The following is a 20103-nucleotide window of genomic DNA, read 5'->3' as shown; positions in this document are numbered from 1 at the left end:
TGCTCAACAAACCAATTAAGGCAAAATGAAATATGCTGTAAATCCTAATAACAGGTATTTGGCAAAATTATGCACCCAGGGTGGGTAGCAGAAAGTAATTTTTGTTTGTTTTTTTGCCTGCCACCGTTCAGACTGTATGAATGCATCAAAGTCGATATTTCTCAGACAGTTGGAGGCTGATTTTACGGAAAAATGAACTTTGCTACAGTTTAAATTTGACTACCTATATTTCAAAATGACCAGTGGAGACAAAATACATCTTACTAATGGTATTGGGGTTGTGAAACATTTTTCAGAAAGATTCAAGGTTCTTTCTATCCTATGTGCTTTGATATTATTATCCATGTTTTAAGAGAAGCCATATGTCGCTTGCTGTTTTCAGCATGCTCTATCCTCCTTCACCTATTTTCTGCCCTCTTGAAAGATGCAATGATCTCTTCACCCGCAATCTTGTTCGGTCACCGAGATGTGTAAAGTACGAGTAATGGCAGAGTGTCAACTTTGCAATACCTCTTAGTGAAGAGAGGAGAAGGCATGTGAATGGACCTGTAGCTTAAGTGACATGGAAACTGTATATGGGGCAGTATATGCATCTTGTAAGAGTCAGCATAATGAAGGCCTGATTTTATGTTTATGGTGTGTGTTTGATACTTTTATTATTTTCTACCCATGCAGTCACGTTAACACCAGTTAATATGTGAACAATAGGTCAGAATTTTGCCCACAGTGTTTTCACTGGAAGTGGTCTGTCATGTTTCTGATCTGCAAGAAGGAAGCAATGTTATTAAAATCATAGTCAGACTGGAGGCCTTTTGTTCTTCAAAGACCTATTGTTCAATTATCAGGAAGAAAGTGAGGTTTTATTTTTACAGCTTGATAACTATTTATTTTAGAAACAAGAAACACACAGGCTTGCTTTTAACTGTTAGCACTTGCAGATTAGTGAGGCAATCAGTAATGAGTTTCTGTTGACATTTCAATGTCCCCAATACCTGTGAATCATACAACATATAAAAAGATGATTGGCTAAATGAGGGTTTCACAGTCATATATCTGCTGCTTACCGAAAATGGATCTTGAACACAATTTATCGCCCTGTTCTCATATCACATCTTTTATTGTGGTATAATTAAGATACTTCTCTAATTAAACATTACGGAAATAAGATAGCCCTTTACTGAAGGAAATTTCACCTAGTGCGTAGGACACCAGATGCTGATGTAGGTTCAAACACCAGGAATCATGTTACCAAGGGGCAAGGGGTGTTGCCAAGCAAATTACAGTTGTGCAAGTAAGGGCAAAGTCCTGTCTTTGGAGAACTAAGAGTGCTGCCACATGTGGAACAAGGAAAAAATGAAAACAGAATAATATAAATGTACCTTCATCCCAATCCTGTTGTTATTTAATATATTTGTATCACATCAGTACCAGGATCCTCAGGGTACATCTACACTGGAATTCTGTGAGCAGATGTGATCACCCTGTCTCAAAAAAGATATATTGGAATTGGAACAGGTTCAGAAAAGGGCAACAAAAATGATTAGGGGTATGGAATAGCTTCCATATGAAGAGAGATTAATAAGACTGGGACTTTTCAGCTTGGAAAAGAGATGACTAAGGGGGGATATGATGGAGGTCTATAAAATCATGACTGGTGTGGAGAAAGTAAATAAGGAAGTGTTACTTACGCCTTCTCATAGCACAAGAACTTGGGGGTCACCAAATGAAATTAATAGGCAGCAGGTTTAAAACAAACAAAAGGAAGCATTTCTTCACCGCAACGCACAGTCAACCTGTAGAATTCTTTGCCAGAGGATGTTGTGAAGGCCAAGACTAACAGAGTTAAAAAAAAGAACTAGATAAATTCATGGCTATTAGCCAGGATTGGCAGGAATGGTGTCCCTAGCCTCTGTTTGCCAGAAGCTGGGAATGGGCAACAGGAGAAGGACCACGTGATGATTACCTGTTCTGTTCATTCCTTCTGGGGCGCCTGGCATTGGCCACTGTTGGAGGACAGAATACTGGGCTAGACAGACCTTTGGTCTGACCCCATATGTCCATTCTTATGTGCTTCTCTCCCCTGTTGCGGAGTGAAAAATTCAGAAAATAACAAGGGAAAGTGAGTGAGTGACTGTACAGGGGAAACAGTAAAACTGGCTGCAGTTAGATGTACAAAGTAAACAAATTGAGAAATCAGAAAAATGTTTTCTTTAATCTTTCACTGATAATCATCTTAGATGTTACATATAACAATAGTAGCTGAAACATTTTCAGACTTCAGTGATTTTTTTTTAAGTTGATGGGTGCCTTTGACAGCTATATTTTCAATATGTACTAATGTACACTGTTGTTTCAAAATGTCTGAAAGCTGTTTGTTGGTGCCAGAGTAATTCCTGATTTTAGTCAGACCACCACTGAACTCAAAAGAAGTTTGCCTGAGTAAATGACATCTCAGAATTTTGTTGGCTGCAGCAGGAAAATCCTGGTTCTTGGAGCTAATCTGCCTCTTTGCGAACAGCAGGAAGAGCGAGAGTTCCATTTCTGCAATAACCTCCATAGTATTTGTGTTGTGATGGTCTCGGATCACACGGAACGGATGACCAGAGTAGGCCAGGACTCACATGGGTGATGACCAGGGAACCGTTAGGTGTTGCTGGAAGATACGTTGGCCATTAGTTAGTGGCACCCTTTCCTTTGAATCAGGAATGAAGTATGCCCCAATGTGATGTTAGGGAGAGATGGGCTTTTTGGATGAAAATGTACACCTAGTCATAATCTGGACAGAAGAAACTGGGCCAAGTTAATTCGTGGTCTATCTCTGTCGACAACAATTTGGCCAGTTATCCAGTGGATAGCATTGCTTCCAATGAAGTGAGAAACATGCCATTTCACAAAGAGATGTGGGTAACATTCCTCTAATTACATCACCACAATGACATTAGACACCCTATTTGTGACACAGCTAGTCCCTAACAGACTATTTCAAACCGTTCCTTTTATTGTTTTCCTTTCAGAAATTAAACTTCTGAACTCATCTTGTGAAACTAAAAATGAATTCTCAACCTGTCATCTTTGTACAGCCCCAATTTTCTGTGGCTACTGCACAAAGTAATGTCTGGCAGACCGGGTTGATGGATTGCTGCAGTGACTGTGGAGTCTGTAAGTGGATAGTCAAATATTGTATTTTTGTTTGGGTTTGAGGTGTCTTGATGTTTGGCTTAATATTATATCTCCAGTCTTTTGGTGGGTTTGACTTTAAATTGGGAGAATCCAATTTGTCTGTTTTATATTTATTTATAGGAGTGGCTTGTAGTTGGATTTCCCATATCCACTCTGAGAGCCAGTGACTAGGTGGCTACATCACCCACTCACACACAAAGCAAGGTGTTGCTAAGTGTAGAAGGCTGGAATGTCAGTGCCTGGGTAAGGTTGCTCAGTGCTTCTGTCCTGGGAGAGCCATACTCGCAGTGCAGCCTGCTAATTCAGCAGGCCACGATGTTACTCAAAAAGAAAGACCACGGGCTTGGTTTGGGGACAAAGGCACTCGGCCAGGTTTATTGCCGTCTGGTCACAATACTAGCATCCCATAGCAGCTACAGATACATTAACACAAGTGCCCCGTGGCAAGGAGCAGCTTAGTCAGCAGTGGGAATTTCTGCCGTCCCCTGCCATTTATAGACTGGGACAAACAACTGGGATAAACAACTTACATTCCAGCCTACGTGTTTCATGACCTCTGTTGGTTACTTCCCCTCGTTCCTGATATCTTGGGCAAAACATCCCTATTCGTTATCTCGTACTCGATTGGGATGTATCTATAGTAGCTGGAATATATTTATGTAAATATCTAGCGCCTAGTGCACTAGCAACAACTTTGCCAAGTTCATGTACTGGTCAGTGAACTCGTAAGCATCTGCACTAATACGTGGTCACAGACCAAAAAAGGAGTGTGTTTACAGCCGGATAACTGACATGGGTTAGCTATCTTGCTGTGAAATCCCAGCGGAGGCAAAGTGCTCATATAGCTTTTAGCAATGTAGCTATGCAAGTGCGACCCTATCTCCCGCACCTGCGGATCACCTCGCTTAGTTACACCATGGTAAAAACTATAATGCCTCGCCTCCACTGAGACAGCTGAAACATGTGTGTTATCCCACTGTAAACACACACTATTTTTGGCAGTGAAGAAATGGCCTTAAGTCATTATGGGGGGCAAGCTGCCATTCATATGACATCACTATTCCTTCAAAAGTCTTTCAAAGATCTTGGCCTCCTTCGCACTAGCTCTGGCCCATTGGCACATCCCTAACTTTCTCCTTCCGATTTTGTAGCCATTTCTACATCTCTCCTAAAAGTGGTGGTGAAAGTTAACTGTCTGCATGAATGAAGGGGAGAACATTGAGTGAGCCTCATTTGTTTGTCTTTATCCAGGCCTATGTGGAGCATTCTGCTTCTATTGTCTTGGATGTCAAGTAGCAAGTGACATGAATGAATGCTGCTGTTGTGGCGGAAGCGTTGCCATGAGGACTCTCTACCGGACAAGATACGGAATCCCTGTTAGTTACTATTTAATAATATTTTGTTTTGCTCATGCTCAAAGAACAGCCCTTAAAGCAACATGTCATTGATCTAAGCAGATCAGTTGGCTACATTTTCATTAGCCAGCTTCCACCCAGTGTGATTCCTCCCCATCTGAACACGGCTGCTAGGAGTCTTCCCTTATGATTTGAGGGCACTGTGGTCTAGAAATTAGCGGAGGATTGGTCATTTGAAGACTTCGGTTCTACTTGCAACTGCCACCGACTCACTGTGTAACCTTGCACAAGTCCCTTAGCTCTTCTTCCTTTGTTCTCCCCATCTGTAAAATAGATCATTCCTTTGGTACTGTTGTAAAGCACTTTGAGATAATTTCATGAAAAGTAGAAGTGCAATTATCCGTTATTAATTGATGCCCCTTTAAAGCAGAGATTTGCTACGCACCTGAGATAGAGAACCCCCTCTGATGAGGCATTGGTTACATTTAAATATCCATCTAAATTAAATGTATATTGGATAATTTCTAATGCAGACATTGTACATAATACTAACCTGATAATCAACCGCCATTTAGACCAAACTACTGATCTAAATCTTGGCTCTTACTCCTTCAGCATGAATCTCTTCACCAAGGGTTCTCTTGATGAGCTGAAAAGGTGTTGCAGAATGTAGACAGAATTCTAAATGTGTGGTTCAATCAACAAGGCGGTTGTGTATGTGTTTTTTCAAGCTACAATATTGTAGTTTCTGGAGTTAACTCCTTCTGTGCCAAAGCACAAATAACAGAAAAGCCTAAGAAATGAAAAAACAAGATTAGATAACATATGAAAATTAAATGAATAGATCACACTGAATTGGGATGTGTTACGAACACAAGAGAGGAATAATATGAAGGGACTGAGGAAGGTTAGAACTATAGCCATGAAATTATAAAACGAGATTCAGCCTAATGTCCCCAGGGGGGAAAAAATTGCAAACGTGTACATGTTCTGTGGGTGGAAAGACATGGAAAGGCATGTCACTGAAATGCTTCAGGGTGATACTGGTCACGAAATTACACGTATGATTACACATTCAATAGAGCAGTAATAACACAAAGCCAAGGAGGTTTAGGAGAGCTATGAAGAAATATTATAAGCTAATTAAAAAAACAAACAAACCTCAGCTTCTATTTAGGCGCTTAAATGAATTGTCCAGATTTTCTAAAGGGCTCAACAGTATCTTCAAAATCTGGCCGCTTCACTTTGGAGCCTAAATATAGGAGCTAAGATCTTTTAAAAATTTGGAGCTATGTCAGAGCAGGACGGCAAAAGTTTCTCTATCTAGAACATATTTTTCCCTGCTGGATCTTCAATGCAGGATGCAGGTAGGAAGGAAATTTGGAAGGAATTGGAAGGAAATTTGGAGCATGGAGGCATTGACCGTTAAGGAAAATTCAGAGCTAAATATGTATAGTTTTTGACAGTTAATAATAGTGGGGACTAAAACTGCAAAGATCTGAAAGGAATATAGCAGTGTGTTAAGGAGTGGCACGAGGACTAGCAAAAGGATGAAGTTAAGGAAGAGTTTGGCTGAATATCAGACAATACATCCCAGCCCTAAATGCAAATCAACTGGACACCAGACTCCCAGTTTACCGGTTGAAAAATCCCACTACTGGAAACATTTAAAAATGGAAACTGGCCAGAATCCCAGAGGTTACTCTATAAGGAACAATCCTGCACAGGTAGGGAGGTGGGCTGACTTGATCTAGCGGAGCTTCCAGTCTAATCTCAGTCTGGTTTCCATCTGCTAAAGCCTGGTTGTTATTGGGTAAACCCCACCCATTAGATAACTCTGCTTCCTAATTAACTTCTTTGGTGCCTAAAACAGCCCTTTTAAGAGGTAACCTGCTACCAGCACCCAGTCTCTCTGCCTCCTACAGAAGGCAACTGGGAACATTTTTCTTTTTTTTGCTCGCTGCAGTAAAAAGCAGGGCTATGGATAACCAAGTAGGGTTTGGTATCTTTTAGTTTCTATGAATTTAGGCCAAATAGTACTTTAGTAACAAGAAAAGGAAAGGATGTTTAAAATGTATTTTCCCCATAATGGCCCTGTCATCCCACTCAAAGGCAGCACAGAAAGCCCATATGCTAGTCTGACTTTAAGTCCAATGTGTGTAAGTCAACAAAAAGTTAGATGTACTTCTTAAAGTTACAGTCTTTAATATTTTTTCTGTTTCAACAGGGATCCATCTGCTCTGATTTCTGCACTATCCTGTGGTGTCCTGTGTGTGCTCTTTGTCAAATAAAGAGAGATATTAACAGAAGGAAGGAAATGGGGATATTCTAGTAAGGTTTGTAAGTGTTTGATAAATCAAGAGGCTTCTCTGATGCAATGTTTCAATTAGTTCTAGGACAAATGGTAGTGGTGACGGAAAAGTTAGTGTAGAACCAAAATGATATGCAATCAGTGAACAGATTTCTATCCAATATAGAGCGGAGTCCTGCTCAACCCGCCCTTTCTGTATCTAAATGAAGTCTTCTTGGGCCCCAGCTAGCCATCTATAATATGGCTTTATCTAAGCAGCATATAAGCCTTTTACTTGACTCTGTATTAAGAGGAGCCACAGTAAGAAGTGGAGTGAGAGTTACCAAGCCAATTTAAAAGGAAATGTATAATCATTTACAATGGGCAAAGTGCCTGGCTGGGAATGCAAGACCGCAGGCAGCAAGAACCATCTATTACTGGGGTAGAGCCTTGTTAGTACACCACAGGTGGCAGGCATTCAACACTAGGTGGCACTTGCAATTCTGTAGTGGAATTCCACACAGGAATGCAAAACAAACAGAATATGTCAAACACAAATCAGAAGAGGTGGGTGTGTGCTACAGGGGACCAACATGGCTCAACCGTTGAGTGGACTGTGGCAGGAAGCTAGTTTCCCTTCCAAGAATTAGGCAGCTAGACCTGCTTTAGCAGTGCCCTTGCATTGCAATAGGTGGGGGTGAATAGCCATTCCTTCATCTTCACTATGTAGGCTCACAGCTGTAAAAGGGATTTGTTTGCTAGGACTTTACTGACTTGTTCAGGATTAGGCTTTTGATGTATCTTTGTGGGATATTACCATGTAGCAGAACTTTACATGATTGCGATTCTTGTGTTTGCACAAAGCTAAATAGTGTCGATTATGGAGAAAGTATAGTTCCTGGGTGGCATTTTCAAAAGCACCCAGTGCTGACCTAAATCTTTTTTCCATTAATACTCAGAGTCAAATCCTGTCCTCATACCACTCCATGTTCCTTGATTTGAGACAGATTCATTAAAATACACAGCTATGCACTATATATAAGCAATAATGAGTCTTATATTGCGTAAGTAAATTTCAAGGCAGTGTATTAACAAAACTAATGGTATTATTAATCTCAGCCATGAATGTAACTCTTTTCTCCCCTATTTTAGATGTTCCTGTATTCATTGGTTGTGAGTCCTATAATTTCCATAAGCAAGTCTTCTCATTTCCTGCTGTACTTACTGTTCAAGAAAGTGCTGTATGCATTTTAATTTGATTGTTGGAAAGCACTACTTATCTGAAATAAAGTAAAGTAACAACCTCAAATTTGTCTTTGTCTCTCTTATTGTGCATGTGTGTGGAGAAGCAGTTGCGAAAGTTAAGTTTTATTGTATGTACTAAGCTGTCTTGGAAAGAGGATTCTCCTGTTCCCAATAACTAGCTCATGCTAGTTTGTCCATGGTATGATCATTTCACTGGTTCTGCTTCCATCCTGCCAGAACATAAGAGAAAATAAACTCTGATTGTTAACTTATTTTCCTGCTCTCTGAATTGTAAGAGAAGGGCGTTTCTTTTCCTGGATGTAGTAGATATCTAAATTGCAAATCCAATACAGGAAACTTGGAAGGTTACAATGATGTTGCATTTTCATACTCAAACTGCTAGTGAGTGAAATACAAGTGATTGTTAAAACACAGGCATCATAGGATAGGCTAATGGGTTCTAATGGAATCTAATGGGCTCATTCCTCCCTTTATTGGAATAACCATAACTCACAGGAACATGGCACTTACATTTTCACAACCAGCAATGGAAAGTGATGAGTCCACAATTTAGTAAACAGTATGTGCAGTACAAATCTATCTTAAGATTTTACTTCGTTCTGTACTTTTAAACCACAACTTTCAAAACAGCAAAGCATATTTCTCATGCAGTGATACCATGTTGCATATTCTGACAAAATGTCAGGAGTTTTATATAAGACTGTATACTACTACAATTTTCAGGTGGTCATTTCATAGTCCTAGTAGATTTCATCTGTACAGCACAGAAGGAGATTAATTATAGTCAAAAGACTAAGTGTAGGTTTACTGAGCCATCTGAGCTTCCATTGCTTGTGCTGTCCATTCCGGTACTGTCTGACTAATCTTCTCCAGAAGGTTGTTAACTTGGAAACATAGTGACTGAATCTGTTTGTCCCATGTTGGCAGAGCTTCACGCGCTAAAAAAAAATAAATAAATAATAATTTGCAAAAACAGACTGATTCTTTGCAATTCTGCTGTACTTTGACTAAAAGCATTTTTATTGTTATTTCACTTAATGATGTGACAAAGTATTGTCGTCTATTTACCACGTCTACAGTATAGTTATTTCTAAATTTAAAAGATTAAATGATTGGGGGTTGTACATTACATAATTAGGTATTGCACCACAAAGTAAAAGTGGAGAATTTCCTACTCCCATGTATTTACAAGACTATACAAAAGCTATATCAGACTGCAAAATTTAGAGTCAATCACACATTCTCTTAAATATTAGAAAAAAAGAGTAAAATATGACTTTGTAAGTAAGAAGCAGACATAGCTGAACTGCTACCTACAATACAGACACTGCCATCTGCTGGCAATAGCAAGTCCGAGCACACTTGCTTGTAGTAGATCCTCATTTAAAAAAATATAACTTCCTCATGTTGTAGAGAACAGCTCAACCAATGTATTTTGAATTGCACCATGAAAAAGAAGGAAACCCTTACTTTCAAAATGAACTATTCCATCAATCTGATCGATAAATCCATTCATGCGACCCTCAGTTATCATCTGAGAAGCTATCTTTTCTGCCTGCAAAATAGGAATTAGAGAGAGAGAGAGATATCTGAGAATGATATTCATTTTGTTTCCAACATATTTATGAAGCTGCAAAATAATGCCTGACCTTTACACATCATCCCCCTCTACTTTATTGTTTAAGACTATGCATTATTGCCGCCCAACCTCTGGCCCAAAGAGAACTGGTGGACTCCCTTTAGCACCAATCAATGCTACTGCTTAATCCACTTCTTGTTGCTGCTGAGCGAAATTAAGTACTCTCCCTCTCTCCCCATTCCTCAAAATGGGTAAAATGTTTTGCATTCTGAACATGTTGGCCCTGTGATTGAAAGACTAGAGGCAGTGCAGAGTACTTAAGCACTGAAACTTGAAAAGCTGAACTTCTTAAAGTTATAACCAAAAGTACTTGTTAATATCACTTTGCCAATGGAATTCATTTCTAGTATTCAAAAATTATCACACAGGAAACAAAGAAGATACCTTGGCTGCAGGGATCTCTAATAGTGCTCCAAGTTCTTCAAAGGTAATATTGTTGTATAGTTTGCTTGCAGATAATAAGTTGTGTTCAATAACAGCTCTGTCTAAGATACTGGACCCTTAGAGACGGAATAAAATGACACATCATTGTTAAGAATTTTCAAGGGACTTTTTCTTGCACTGTGAGTAAGAAAAATACTTTGGTAAAAATTTGTATGTACAGAGCATTGAAACATATCTGGCTTCCTTACAGCACTATTACTCCATACAAAAGTAAATGAGCAGTAAGACCCTAACAGTTTACATATCTGTTCAAAGAAAGCAACTTAGAAGAATGGCTTTAGTCTCTCTTGCTCAGTTCTAGGACATTCAAGTGGAGGTAGAATTGTGGTTAAGGTATTGGACTAGGACTCTGGAGCTCTGTGTTCATTTTCTGACTCTGATACAGGTTTCATGTATGACCTTAAAAATGAGTTAATCTGTGCCTCAGTTCTCCCCATCTGAGAAACGGGGATACTGCTGCTCTCCTTTCTTCTGCCTTTTGTCTCCACATTTTAACTCTTTAGGGTAGGGACTGCCTCTTCGTGTTTGTGCAGTACCTAGCACCTGATCTTACTCTACCACAATACAAATAGGTGACAGAATTAGCTATGATCCAGAGAGGGAGAGACACTGCAACAGTTAAACGGACATATTAATTAACAGGATGTTTTTCAGTTTTGGACCAGGCAGCATAAGCATAGAATGTAGCCAAAAAGGAGTTTTGGGTTCAAAAGATGCATGCAGCTTCTCTGGTACGAGAAACGTTTTCTAACTTTTTTTCAGTTTGATTTTTTTCAAAGTATTTCTTTCTTGCTGTAGAGCAAGAGGTGTCCATAAAGGTAAGGCCTGCCTGGCACATGAAGTGTTTCATACTCTTCATGGACTTTGCACTTAACCACTCTAATCTAGAGAACACACTAATTTGAATTTAAGGCTCCACTGATGTCATTTAGTTTATGTAACATCATTTAGTAAATTCTAGCCTGAACTGTGTTACCAAAAGCTGCACAGCACTGATCAGAGAACGGTTTGGGAGGTAAGTGGCTGATGATTTTTAGTTTTTAGATCCATGTTATCTGGCAGCAGCTAGGAAAACAAACACTGAGACCTATCAAACTCACAAAACAAGAGATTTGTATAAGTCTGTAGAAAATAGATCATACTGTAAAAAAATGATGGGCATCATTTTACAAATATACTGAAGAACTGGAAAAGCTGAGAGGAGAAGGTCTCAGAAAATGAAGCAAGATTAGAAAAATGAGTTTTATATTCTTTAGAAAAAAGACTAAAATAGAAATTTACTGAGGTGTATAATCTAATGATGGATGGAGAAGCTGGATTCTAGAACGCTCTTTTAAGAGATCAACCGGTTAAAACAGAGATAGAAATTGAATCTAAGACTGAGCACTAAAATACATTAAGGAGGGTAGAGTTCTAAAGGCAGCCACTTGGAGTATATACACATTTCTATGCATATACTAGGCAAATCTATACTGGATAAGTATTACTGTGCTTTAAAGAAGTCTGTACCATCAGCTGTCGTTGCCTTCTGATGTGGCATGAGCATGGCAGCAAACTCTTGCAGCTGATTCCCTCGGATAATCCTGTCTAGATACATTTTCTCCAAGATCCCGTAGGCTGCAAGCTGCTGACACCTTTCATCCTTGAAAAGAGTGGCTAACATGCGAGAGCGCTGCTGTCCTAGGAGAAATAACAAGAATCCCACAAAATGACCTCCTTAATAAATTCTGTAAATATCACTTTACTAAAACAGTGCTCATGAGAGAACAATGCTTTGAAGCTGTCATGTTCACTCCTATACCATTTCCAAGGGTAGGAGTGTATCATATAGAAAATACCTATAATAGAAAACTGTCAAGGCCTCTACTGTGCCCATCCTCATGGTGTCTAGACATCTAGTATTTCATTGCAATTAAAGGATGGGTAGGTCTGCTCATGGAGAATACATGCCTACTTTAAATAAAGGCCTTAGAAAAAGGAACCATTGGCTCATTTCTGAAAAATCCTTCCTGCATTTCCCCCTTAGTTTGTCTCCAGGTATACTTTATGATCAGTGACTGAAAAAATTTCCTTAGATAATAATACCTACTGCAACCTTTTCCAAAGTGTTTTTTTAAAAACAGCCTAAGCTTTTCCCACTTACTCGTTCTTTTGTGCATCCAAGTAAGATTATTGTAACTTAGGCACGCAGAGAGAAAAATACTCAAAACTCGTAGTTATTGGCCTGCTATCAAACCCTCAACTTCTTACCTGTTTTCATACTTCTAGATTCCTCACTAGTACATCTTAGAATGATGAGAGCTATACAAAAGGTTATGCTGAGATCAACTAAAGATTAACAATCCTTTTTTTATATGGAATATAAAAGGCCAGAAATACACAGAAATCTGTGACATTCATTTTACCTGCTGATGCTAGGATAGTACAATGCAAAGCATGCTTCAATGCCTCTAGTCTCTCACTTTCATGGACTATGCTCTTGTAAGAGAGCTCATTGTACCTTTGGGCAGCTTCAATGAACTTCCTTCTGTAATCAAGAACACGAGCGTAGCACACCTAAAGAGAGAATATGTTTCAGTAAGAAAAAAGCTAAATAGGAAAGTGACTGTACAGTGGAGATACACATTAGCCGCTGTATTACAAAGTGAGAGCATGGCTCCATAAGCATCACTTAAGCCTGCTGAGAAAAACACCATCATCTCGGGAAAGTTCTGCAAGAGCTTAAATAAAGTCTGCAGTTAGAGACTTGATATTCTGGCAATCCGTCCTCCAAAGACTGTTGTGAGATTTCTACAGAAACTGCAGAATCTTAATCTGAATGTGAAATTCATGAGTTATTACTGAGCATAATTATTTACATAAATGTTCATATCATAGGATTCCACAGTGCTTTACCAATTTAAACAAATATAGAATTATATATACTAATACCTGCCTCACAGTAGAGGTGCAGCTAATTCTAAAACAAAATTTCAATTGTTACAGGGCAATGCAATATCACACAACAGTACAGACAGGAAGTGAAGATTAATATATATCCAATAAAAGATGCAGCAGAGATTTAGACAGATCCAAGTAATTATCCAGCTTGTAATTTGTCCAGGACATCAGAGTAACAACACTAACTCTGTTAAGTATCATGTACCTTTAATGCGTCACAAGTGGTCAGGACCCTGGTTTTATATTTCATCCAAAAGAGTACCAGCAGCTAATATGTGAATACTGTCAGTTCATTAATTTAAACTGTCAGACAGTATAAACTCAAGCAATAGGTTTTGCAAAACCTATTAAATATTTTTATATAAAGCTTCTTTGTGGGCTGGGATCAGTTTCCAAAGAGAGAAACATTTCCCTTCAGTGTTTGGATCTCAAACATCGCAGCATTGTGCTAGTGCCCAGCTATTAAGAATGAAGAGGAATATAAAACAGTAGTACATAAAATGTAGTACAAGTGTTTCATAACCCAAGTCTCCCTTTGTACACTTTGCACTTACAGGATGCACTATATAATTTAAAGAGCTGTACAGAAACTAATTTTTCCTTGGTGTCTCTTCTTCAGAGTTTAGCATTTCTTTGCTTTTCAGTCTTCCCTCTCCTCCAATTTCTCTTATCATGCTTATACTCACTCTGTAATTTCATAGCTGACTGTGTAGTTCAAGCCTAGCATATTAAAAAAAATTGTACTTGTAATGCTCCGGTTGTTTAATGCTCTAGAACTCTATGCTTTTCTGCACCTATTTGATACGGTCAGTCTGACCCCAATGCTTTTACCCCACAGTGGAGTAATATTTAGGAGACTAACATTTGCTAGAGGACAAATTGCTCTAGGAGTATATGATTTTTTTAAAATAATTCATTTTATTCCTTGTTGTTTGGTGTCAGTGATTATGGTGAATTTATTTTTTCCTGATGTTTATTCAAGCGAGTTATTCTTCGTCCTTTCTGTTATCTTGATTCTTCAGATGTAAGCTAGGGATAACATTTCCAAAACTGCTTATGTAACCTAGAAATCTAAAGTGACTTAGACATGTAGGAGCTTAGGCTCCCATTGACTTTCAATGAGACAAGTTCATTTTGAAAAATCTTTTTATCAATCTATCCTAAATCTATTTATCAAAGGCTTATGTAAAGCTACAAAAAAAAAAAAAAAAAAAAAAACCCCACACACCACAAAAAACCCTACTATAATTCAATGTGGTATTCTTTCCCTCTTAGAAGGAAAAACTAAAATAAGTTATACCACCTTATAATGGATCTGTAGCTGTTCATTGGTTGATTCATTCTGAAGCAGCGAAGCTCGGTTAATATAAGCCTCCGCCTGAACTGGGTCATCATCTTCCAGGTACAGTCTGGCAATTTTCAGGTAAGTCTCCAATTTATAATCCACATTGTATTGTCTGTGAAGGAGCAGAAACACATATAATGTAGAAATCCAGTTGTGTGAGCATTTCAACCTTGCAATCACAAGAGGACATTAATCTGGGCAAAGCCTATAGCAACTCCTTATGTGTACATGGAGGTGGAAAGGGATGAACAGGGAAAAGGGGTAGTGTGTTTTTTGAAGTGAAGCTTTATTAATCACATTTGCTTGAAGGATGCTAATGACTAGGTATTCCATATATGTCAGCGCTTTGAGAGCCAAGCAGTATTTTGATACTGTGGAGATGATTCTGAATTTACCTACACAATTGTCACCATGCCACACTACTGAAGATTCAGGGAAATAAGCGGAGAAAAACCAGACACACTTTACTCTAGGGAAGCATTTAAAAAAAACACAGAAGGATACTCAGCAGGACAAAATTGTGTCTAACCACAGTGTTTACTTTTGTCCTGTTTCCAAGGGAATCCCCACCAACACTTGTGCTGCATTTCTCCAGTCTTCTTCTTTCTCATAAATTGATGCAAGATGCTGCCTTATAGAAGCAACCTGGAAAAAAACAAAAGCATATTATAAAACTGATCCATATTCCATTAGCAATCATACCATCTGCTTCTTCTCATTTATCAACAGTATTTTTCCAGCTACCGGACACATGATACAGCATACTCCTTCCACCTAAAAATTTTTATCAAACATAGACCAAAGTTTTAAAAAATGACTAATGGTTTTGAGTGCTTCAATTTTGGCATTCCCAAATTGAGGCACTGAAAAGGGACTGATTTTTGGAAAGGGCTAAGAATCCACCCTCTGAATAATCATACCCTTTTACAGGTGCTAAGTTACTCCCTCCAAAATTGAGGCGCCCAAAATTACTAGCCATTTCTGAAGGTCTGGGCCTAAAAAATGAACCTTCACATCACCCCCATGAGGTAGGAATGCACTCGTATAACTTCATTCCCAATCTTGAGATTTACAATGTGGGATCAAGGCCTCACAGAGGAATTGTGACAATTAATTGATCCATTTGCTTGGTGTGATAGGCTTAATCCATGTACAACCATTGTAACATGGGTAAGCTTGTTTTGATAAGCATTGAGATGAAAGCTGATTAAAATAATAAAATGGAAACAGATGGAAATGTAAAGCAAAGCAAGTGATTGTCTGGTTTTCCAATTCAAATATTAGATTTTATAATATTTAAATAAAAACTTCTTTTCCCCATACACAAATACTACCAGCTAATACTGCAGGGTATCTAGAAAGAAAGAAATGAGCAGGCTTGACAACACATATTGAACTAAACTCTTTAGCTGCCTGATGAGCTGGTATTTCAAGGAAACATTTTCCCCAATAAACAAATTTTGAGTTCTTAACTTATTTAGAGAACATTTTTTAATAAAACAAACTTAAAAAAAAAATTCTCTTCCCTCGCATACCCTGCCCACTGTGTTACTGTTCTAAAATGCAGCACAATGAGTTCCAAGTTGCATCTCAGTGGTTTCTCCAATAGCCAGATTATTGTCTTGCTCTGGGAAGCCATTTTTAGTAGTGCAGGAACTACTTAACATCCTGATTAAGGGACAAACATGGAATTCTTTGCACACCCAAAATCTTCATCGAATTCAACAGGAGTTTTGGGTACACAAGAATGTAAAATTGGATCATGAGTATGAATGTCCATTTTTTACTGAAAAACATGAAAATATAATATTTAGGATTCAAAACTCTGTTTTGAGCTTTTTAAGATAAATATGATAGTCATTAATCTTATTGACTTTAAGACCAGAAGGGATCATTATAATAATTTAATCTGACCTCCCGCATATTGCAGGACACAGAATCTCACCCACTCAATTCTCTCTTACCTGTTCTTCAAATGAAATGACTCTAGGCTGTATCTTTTCCAAGGTAAAGTGATAGATTTCTTTGGCCGTGCTATCGGGAAGATTTGGGAGATGCGTACAGAAATCTGTCAGCAATTGACGTGAGATCACTAGACTGACATTCTCATTTACCACTAGTTCAAAGACACAAGAGGAGGAGGAAATAAGAGAAGGAATATAGGTCAATGCTTTCGATATCACCAGTCCATAGTTAATCAGCAGCTTTAATGCTAATTTTGATTATTCCTGGTTTTTAAGTCATTAACAACAATCTTAATTTTAAGAAAACTAGATTCTACTCTCTAAGAAACCTACACTGTTTGCTGCATAGCTCAGAACAGTTCTCAGGTATGATAAAGGCTAAGTAACATATGATGTCTTCCAATGGTTTAGAAAGAACTTTCATTCTAAACTGCTATTTTCAGGTGTGTACGTTATAACTAAGGCTGCGAATTGGTCATGGATTCTGTGACCTCCATGACTTATGTAGTGGCTGGTGTGCCTGGCTCAGGGGCAGTTCAGGTAGCCTCTGTGCCAGTCCCACCGGCCGCTGCTGGGGCAGGCTTGGGCCACCGCCTCCCCAAACAGCAGTTTGGGTGTGGGAGGGGGCAGGGGGTTGGGGCACCAGATGGGGTGAGGTGGGCTCTGGGCAGCGCTTACCTTGGAGGGGGCTCCCCGGAAGTGATGACATCCCCCTCGCTCAGCTCCTAGGTGGAGGCATGGCCAGGCAGCTCTGTGCGCTGCCTCCGCCCAGAGCGCTGGCTTCACAGGTCCGCCTCCGCCCAGCAGCTGAGCGAGGGGGGATGTCGCCACTTCTGGGGAGCCCCCCAGGTAAGCACCGCCCACCTCACCCTGTCCCGTGCCCCAACCCCCTCCCACACCCAAAACGCTGCTGCTGCTGGGGGGCGGGGAGGTGCGGAGCCAGGTAGGGAGCCTACTGGCCCTGCCAACATGCCCCCCCCAGCCCCCCAGCAACAGTGGGAGTCCTGGGCTGCATGCCGCCTCCTGCGCTTCCCCCCCCCAGCACCTGCGGGGCCCCCAGACATCCCCCCCCGCCAAGTTTTAGTCACAGGTATTTTTAGTAAAAGTCACAGACAGGTCTCAGGCCGTGAATTTTTGTTTACTGCCCATGTCCTGTCTGTGACTTTTACTAAAAATACCTGTGACTAAAACGTAGCCTTAGTTTATAACATCTTGGACAAATTAAGACTGCACGCTAAATTTTATCATGCCTGTTCTCAGTCTGGACAATTGATAAGGGGAAATTTTAGTAAAATTATTTGACAGTTCTAAGATATCCAAATATGACAAAATAAAGGTCTTGAGCATTTTTTTTGATACTTTTTACATTAACTCAAAAGCTTAATTTTTTGGGGGGGGAACTAATCATCACTTTAGTCCTCAGCAAAGATCGGCTATTTTAGGTTTTTATGTAGTGTCCATGAGTGTATTCAAGAGCTGTACCACTGACAGGTTTGCTAGGGGGCGGGGGAGAAATCTAGTTTACAAAACAAGGTTACAATCAATCATTTTAAAGTCTGTTTTCTAATAATGTTTTAATGTATTGATTGGTGCTCCAAGCAGACTCGGATGCAAGACTGAATATGCACAGAGCATCAAACATTCACATAGCCTAAGTTATATTTATCTGAATGTGTAATCCAACAGGTCTTCAGTCAACAATGCATAAACAAAACAAGTACTATTCCACACCTACTTACTTGCTTCTACAAAAGCTTTCAAGGCTTCTAGTTGTTCCACCCCTGACAGCTGAATTGCTTTTTCCAGTATCTGACGATATCTGTCCATAGATTTAAAACCACAAAGATCACCACAATTAATATCCTTTCATTTGTTCAGTCTATTTTGGTCCTTACTTTGCAGTTTAGATTGTTTTTTATACTCTCTATTAAAGTTGCTATATTTCTTTAGGCTGGGGTTTTCAAGAGAGCCTAAAGGATAGGTGCCCAAAACCCAGTGAAATTTAGTGGGAGTTCAGCGCCTGGTTCTTTTGAAAACCCCAGGCTAAATCCTCCAAGATTTATATTTACATACTATAATATATTTAGTTGTGTACAGGTTACAGCACCTCTCCTTAAATCTGATAAACAGGCCTATTGCCTTAGTATTGTCATAAGGAAATTCTTAAATCAAGATTGGATGCCTTTTTGATACATATGATCTAGTTCAACAGAAAGCTATGAGCGTCACACAGGAATTACGTAGTGAAATTCGATGGCCTATGTTATTCAGGTCAGACTAGATGATCATATTGTTCCTTTTGAATTTAAAGTCTAAGACTATCAGAAAACTTTTTTTTTAAACAGTTTCCTGAAATTAGCTAATTTGACAATGTAAATCAACACAAACCCATACAGTTTAGATACAGTTGGGAAGAACAGATATTGTGGGAACTAAATTATGAGAGAGATTGATTTAAACTTATGGGTTAATGATTTGACATGTCAGCAACCAAAAAATAAGCTGTACTAGAATATTTAGCACTAGAATATTTTTGTCTAGTCTCACTATCAGTTTTCACTTTGCACTATCACTCACGTAGCAGTAGTTTAAAATCACATATTTTTACTAAATAAAGTTTCTGCACAGTCAAATCAAGTGTTTTCCAAGTCAAATTCAAGAATCAATGACAGATCAGGAATTTAGTTGCCTGAAACACCAAACCAGTCTCACATACAGTGCTTGAAATTTGAATGAGCCCAAAGCTCTAACATTTAAAAGATCTTTAACACAGAGCTGAGATCTTGTCTGCACTGACCCAGGAAGTCTTGGCAGCACCTTTTTTTGTCCATTTTACAAAGGGAGATAAAAGTATTTCCAGGTTCTTACCTGCCCCTTAATCCTCCTTACAGATTATCGTGGTTTAATATTCACGTTACTGTAACTTTAGACCCAGCTGAACAACATGGAAAGTGACTGACTAAGCAGGGGTGAAACTGACTGTGCACAAAGTGTGGCCAAAAATGCACAAGGTAGATCAGGGGCTTCTCCAGTCTGTAAGGTACAGGGATCCCCGCTAAAGGGGGAAGCAATACACTCTTCCTTGTCCTTAAGCACCTGTTATACCTCCTTCCCCTCCCACCTCAGATGTCAGTGCAGCCTCCTCTACTCCGTGCCCCTCTCCTGATCCCCTCTCGCTCCGTCCCTCTCCCCATCCCCTCTCCCCACAGCCCCCCCATCCCCTCTCCCCCGATCCCCTCTCCCCACAGCCCCCCCATCCCCTCTCCCTCCTCTCTCGCTCCTCCCCTCTCCCGATCCCCTCTCCCCACAGCCCCCCTGATCCCCTCTCCCTACAGCCCCCCCGATCCCCTCTCCCCACAGCCGCCCGCCCCAGTCCCGATGTCCCCTCCCCACAGTCCCTCTCCCGATCCCCTCTCCTCCTGCCCCTCTCCCCACAACCCCACTCCCTCTCCTGCCCCGCTCAGCCCCAGCCCCTCTTCCCTCCCGCCGCCCCTCGGCGATTTGGCCGCAGCCCCGGGCCGCTCGGCCGTCACTCACTTCCCCGCCAGGTCCTTGTGGGAGCCGCTGGAATTCATTAGCTGGGCCAGCTCCTGCCTCACCGCGGCCGCCATCTTCCCCCGCACCGACAGACAAGGAGGGGACGCGGTCCTCCAGCTACCGACGAGAGGGAACCCGCCTCG

The 20103-nt window shown here is 40.0% G+C and overlaps 2 protein-coding genes across 6 annotated transcripts in view; one reads left to right on the top strand and one right to left on the bottom strand.

Moving 5' to 3' along the window:
- Nucleotides 1–8134, top strand: part of PLAC8 (placenta associated 8) — a 17768-nt gene extending 9634 nt beyond the window's left edge. For 3 of the 4 annotated variants that reach the window (XM_073340535.1, XM_073340536.1, XM_073340534.1), the window contains 4 exons: nt 3015–3159; nt 4432–4556; nt 6763–6871; nt 7978–8134. In XM_073340535.1, coding sequence (XP_073196636.1) covers nt 3051–3159; nt 4432–4556; nt 6763–6867 — 339 coding nt within the window. In that variant the 5' untranslated portion in view covers nt 3015–3050 and the 3' untranslated portion in view covers nt 6868–6871; nt 7978–8134. The remainder of the gene's footprint in view (nt 1–3014; nt 3160–4431; nt 4557–6762; nt 6872–7977) is intronic. The other variant, XM_073340533.1, reaches the window with a different exon arrangement.
- On the bottom strand, nt 12–20103 carry COPS4 (COP9 signalosome subunit 4). 2 transcript variants are annotated; one of them, XR_012158448.1, is made up of 11 exons: nt 19961–20103; nt 18163–18242; nt 16424–16575; nt 15001–15104; nt 14418–14571; nt 12580–12730; nt 11684–11854; nt 10115–10230; nt 9562–9646; nt 8602–9029; nt 12–5328 (listed from the first exon to the last, which is right to left on the bottom strand). XR_012158448.1 is itself a non-coding variant. In XM_073340532.1 (10 exons), exons 1-10 carry the CDS (start codon nt 20032–20034, stop codon nt 8896–8898), a joined length of 1221 nt encoding a protein of 406 aa, XP_073196633.1. In that variant the 5' UTR covers nt 20035–20103; the 3' UTR covers nt 8525–8895. The 2 variants fall into 2 exon arrangements, 1 of the variants encoding a protein (XP_073196633.1); XM_073340532.1 differs by lacking the exon at nt 12–5328 and having other exon boundaries at nt 8525–9029.

The sequence above is a fragment of the Lepidochelys kempii genome, chromosome 4 (assembly GCF_965140265.1).
Source record: "Lepidochelys kempii isolate rLepKem1 chromosome 4, rLepKem1.hap2, whole genome shotgun sequence".
NCBI classification, from domain to species: Eukaryota; Metazoa; Chordata; order Testudines; family Cheloniidae; genus Lepidochelys; species Lepidochelys kempii.
The sequence above is the reverse complement of the archived record's forward strand: the minus strand, read 5'-3'. Positions and strand labels throughout refer to the sequence as shown.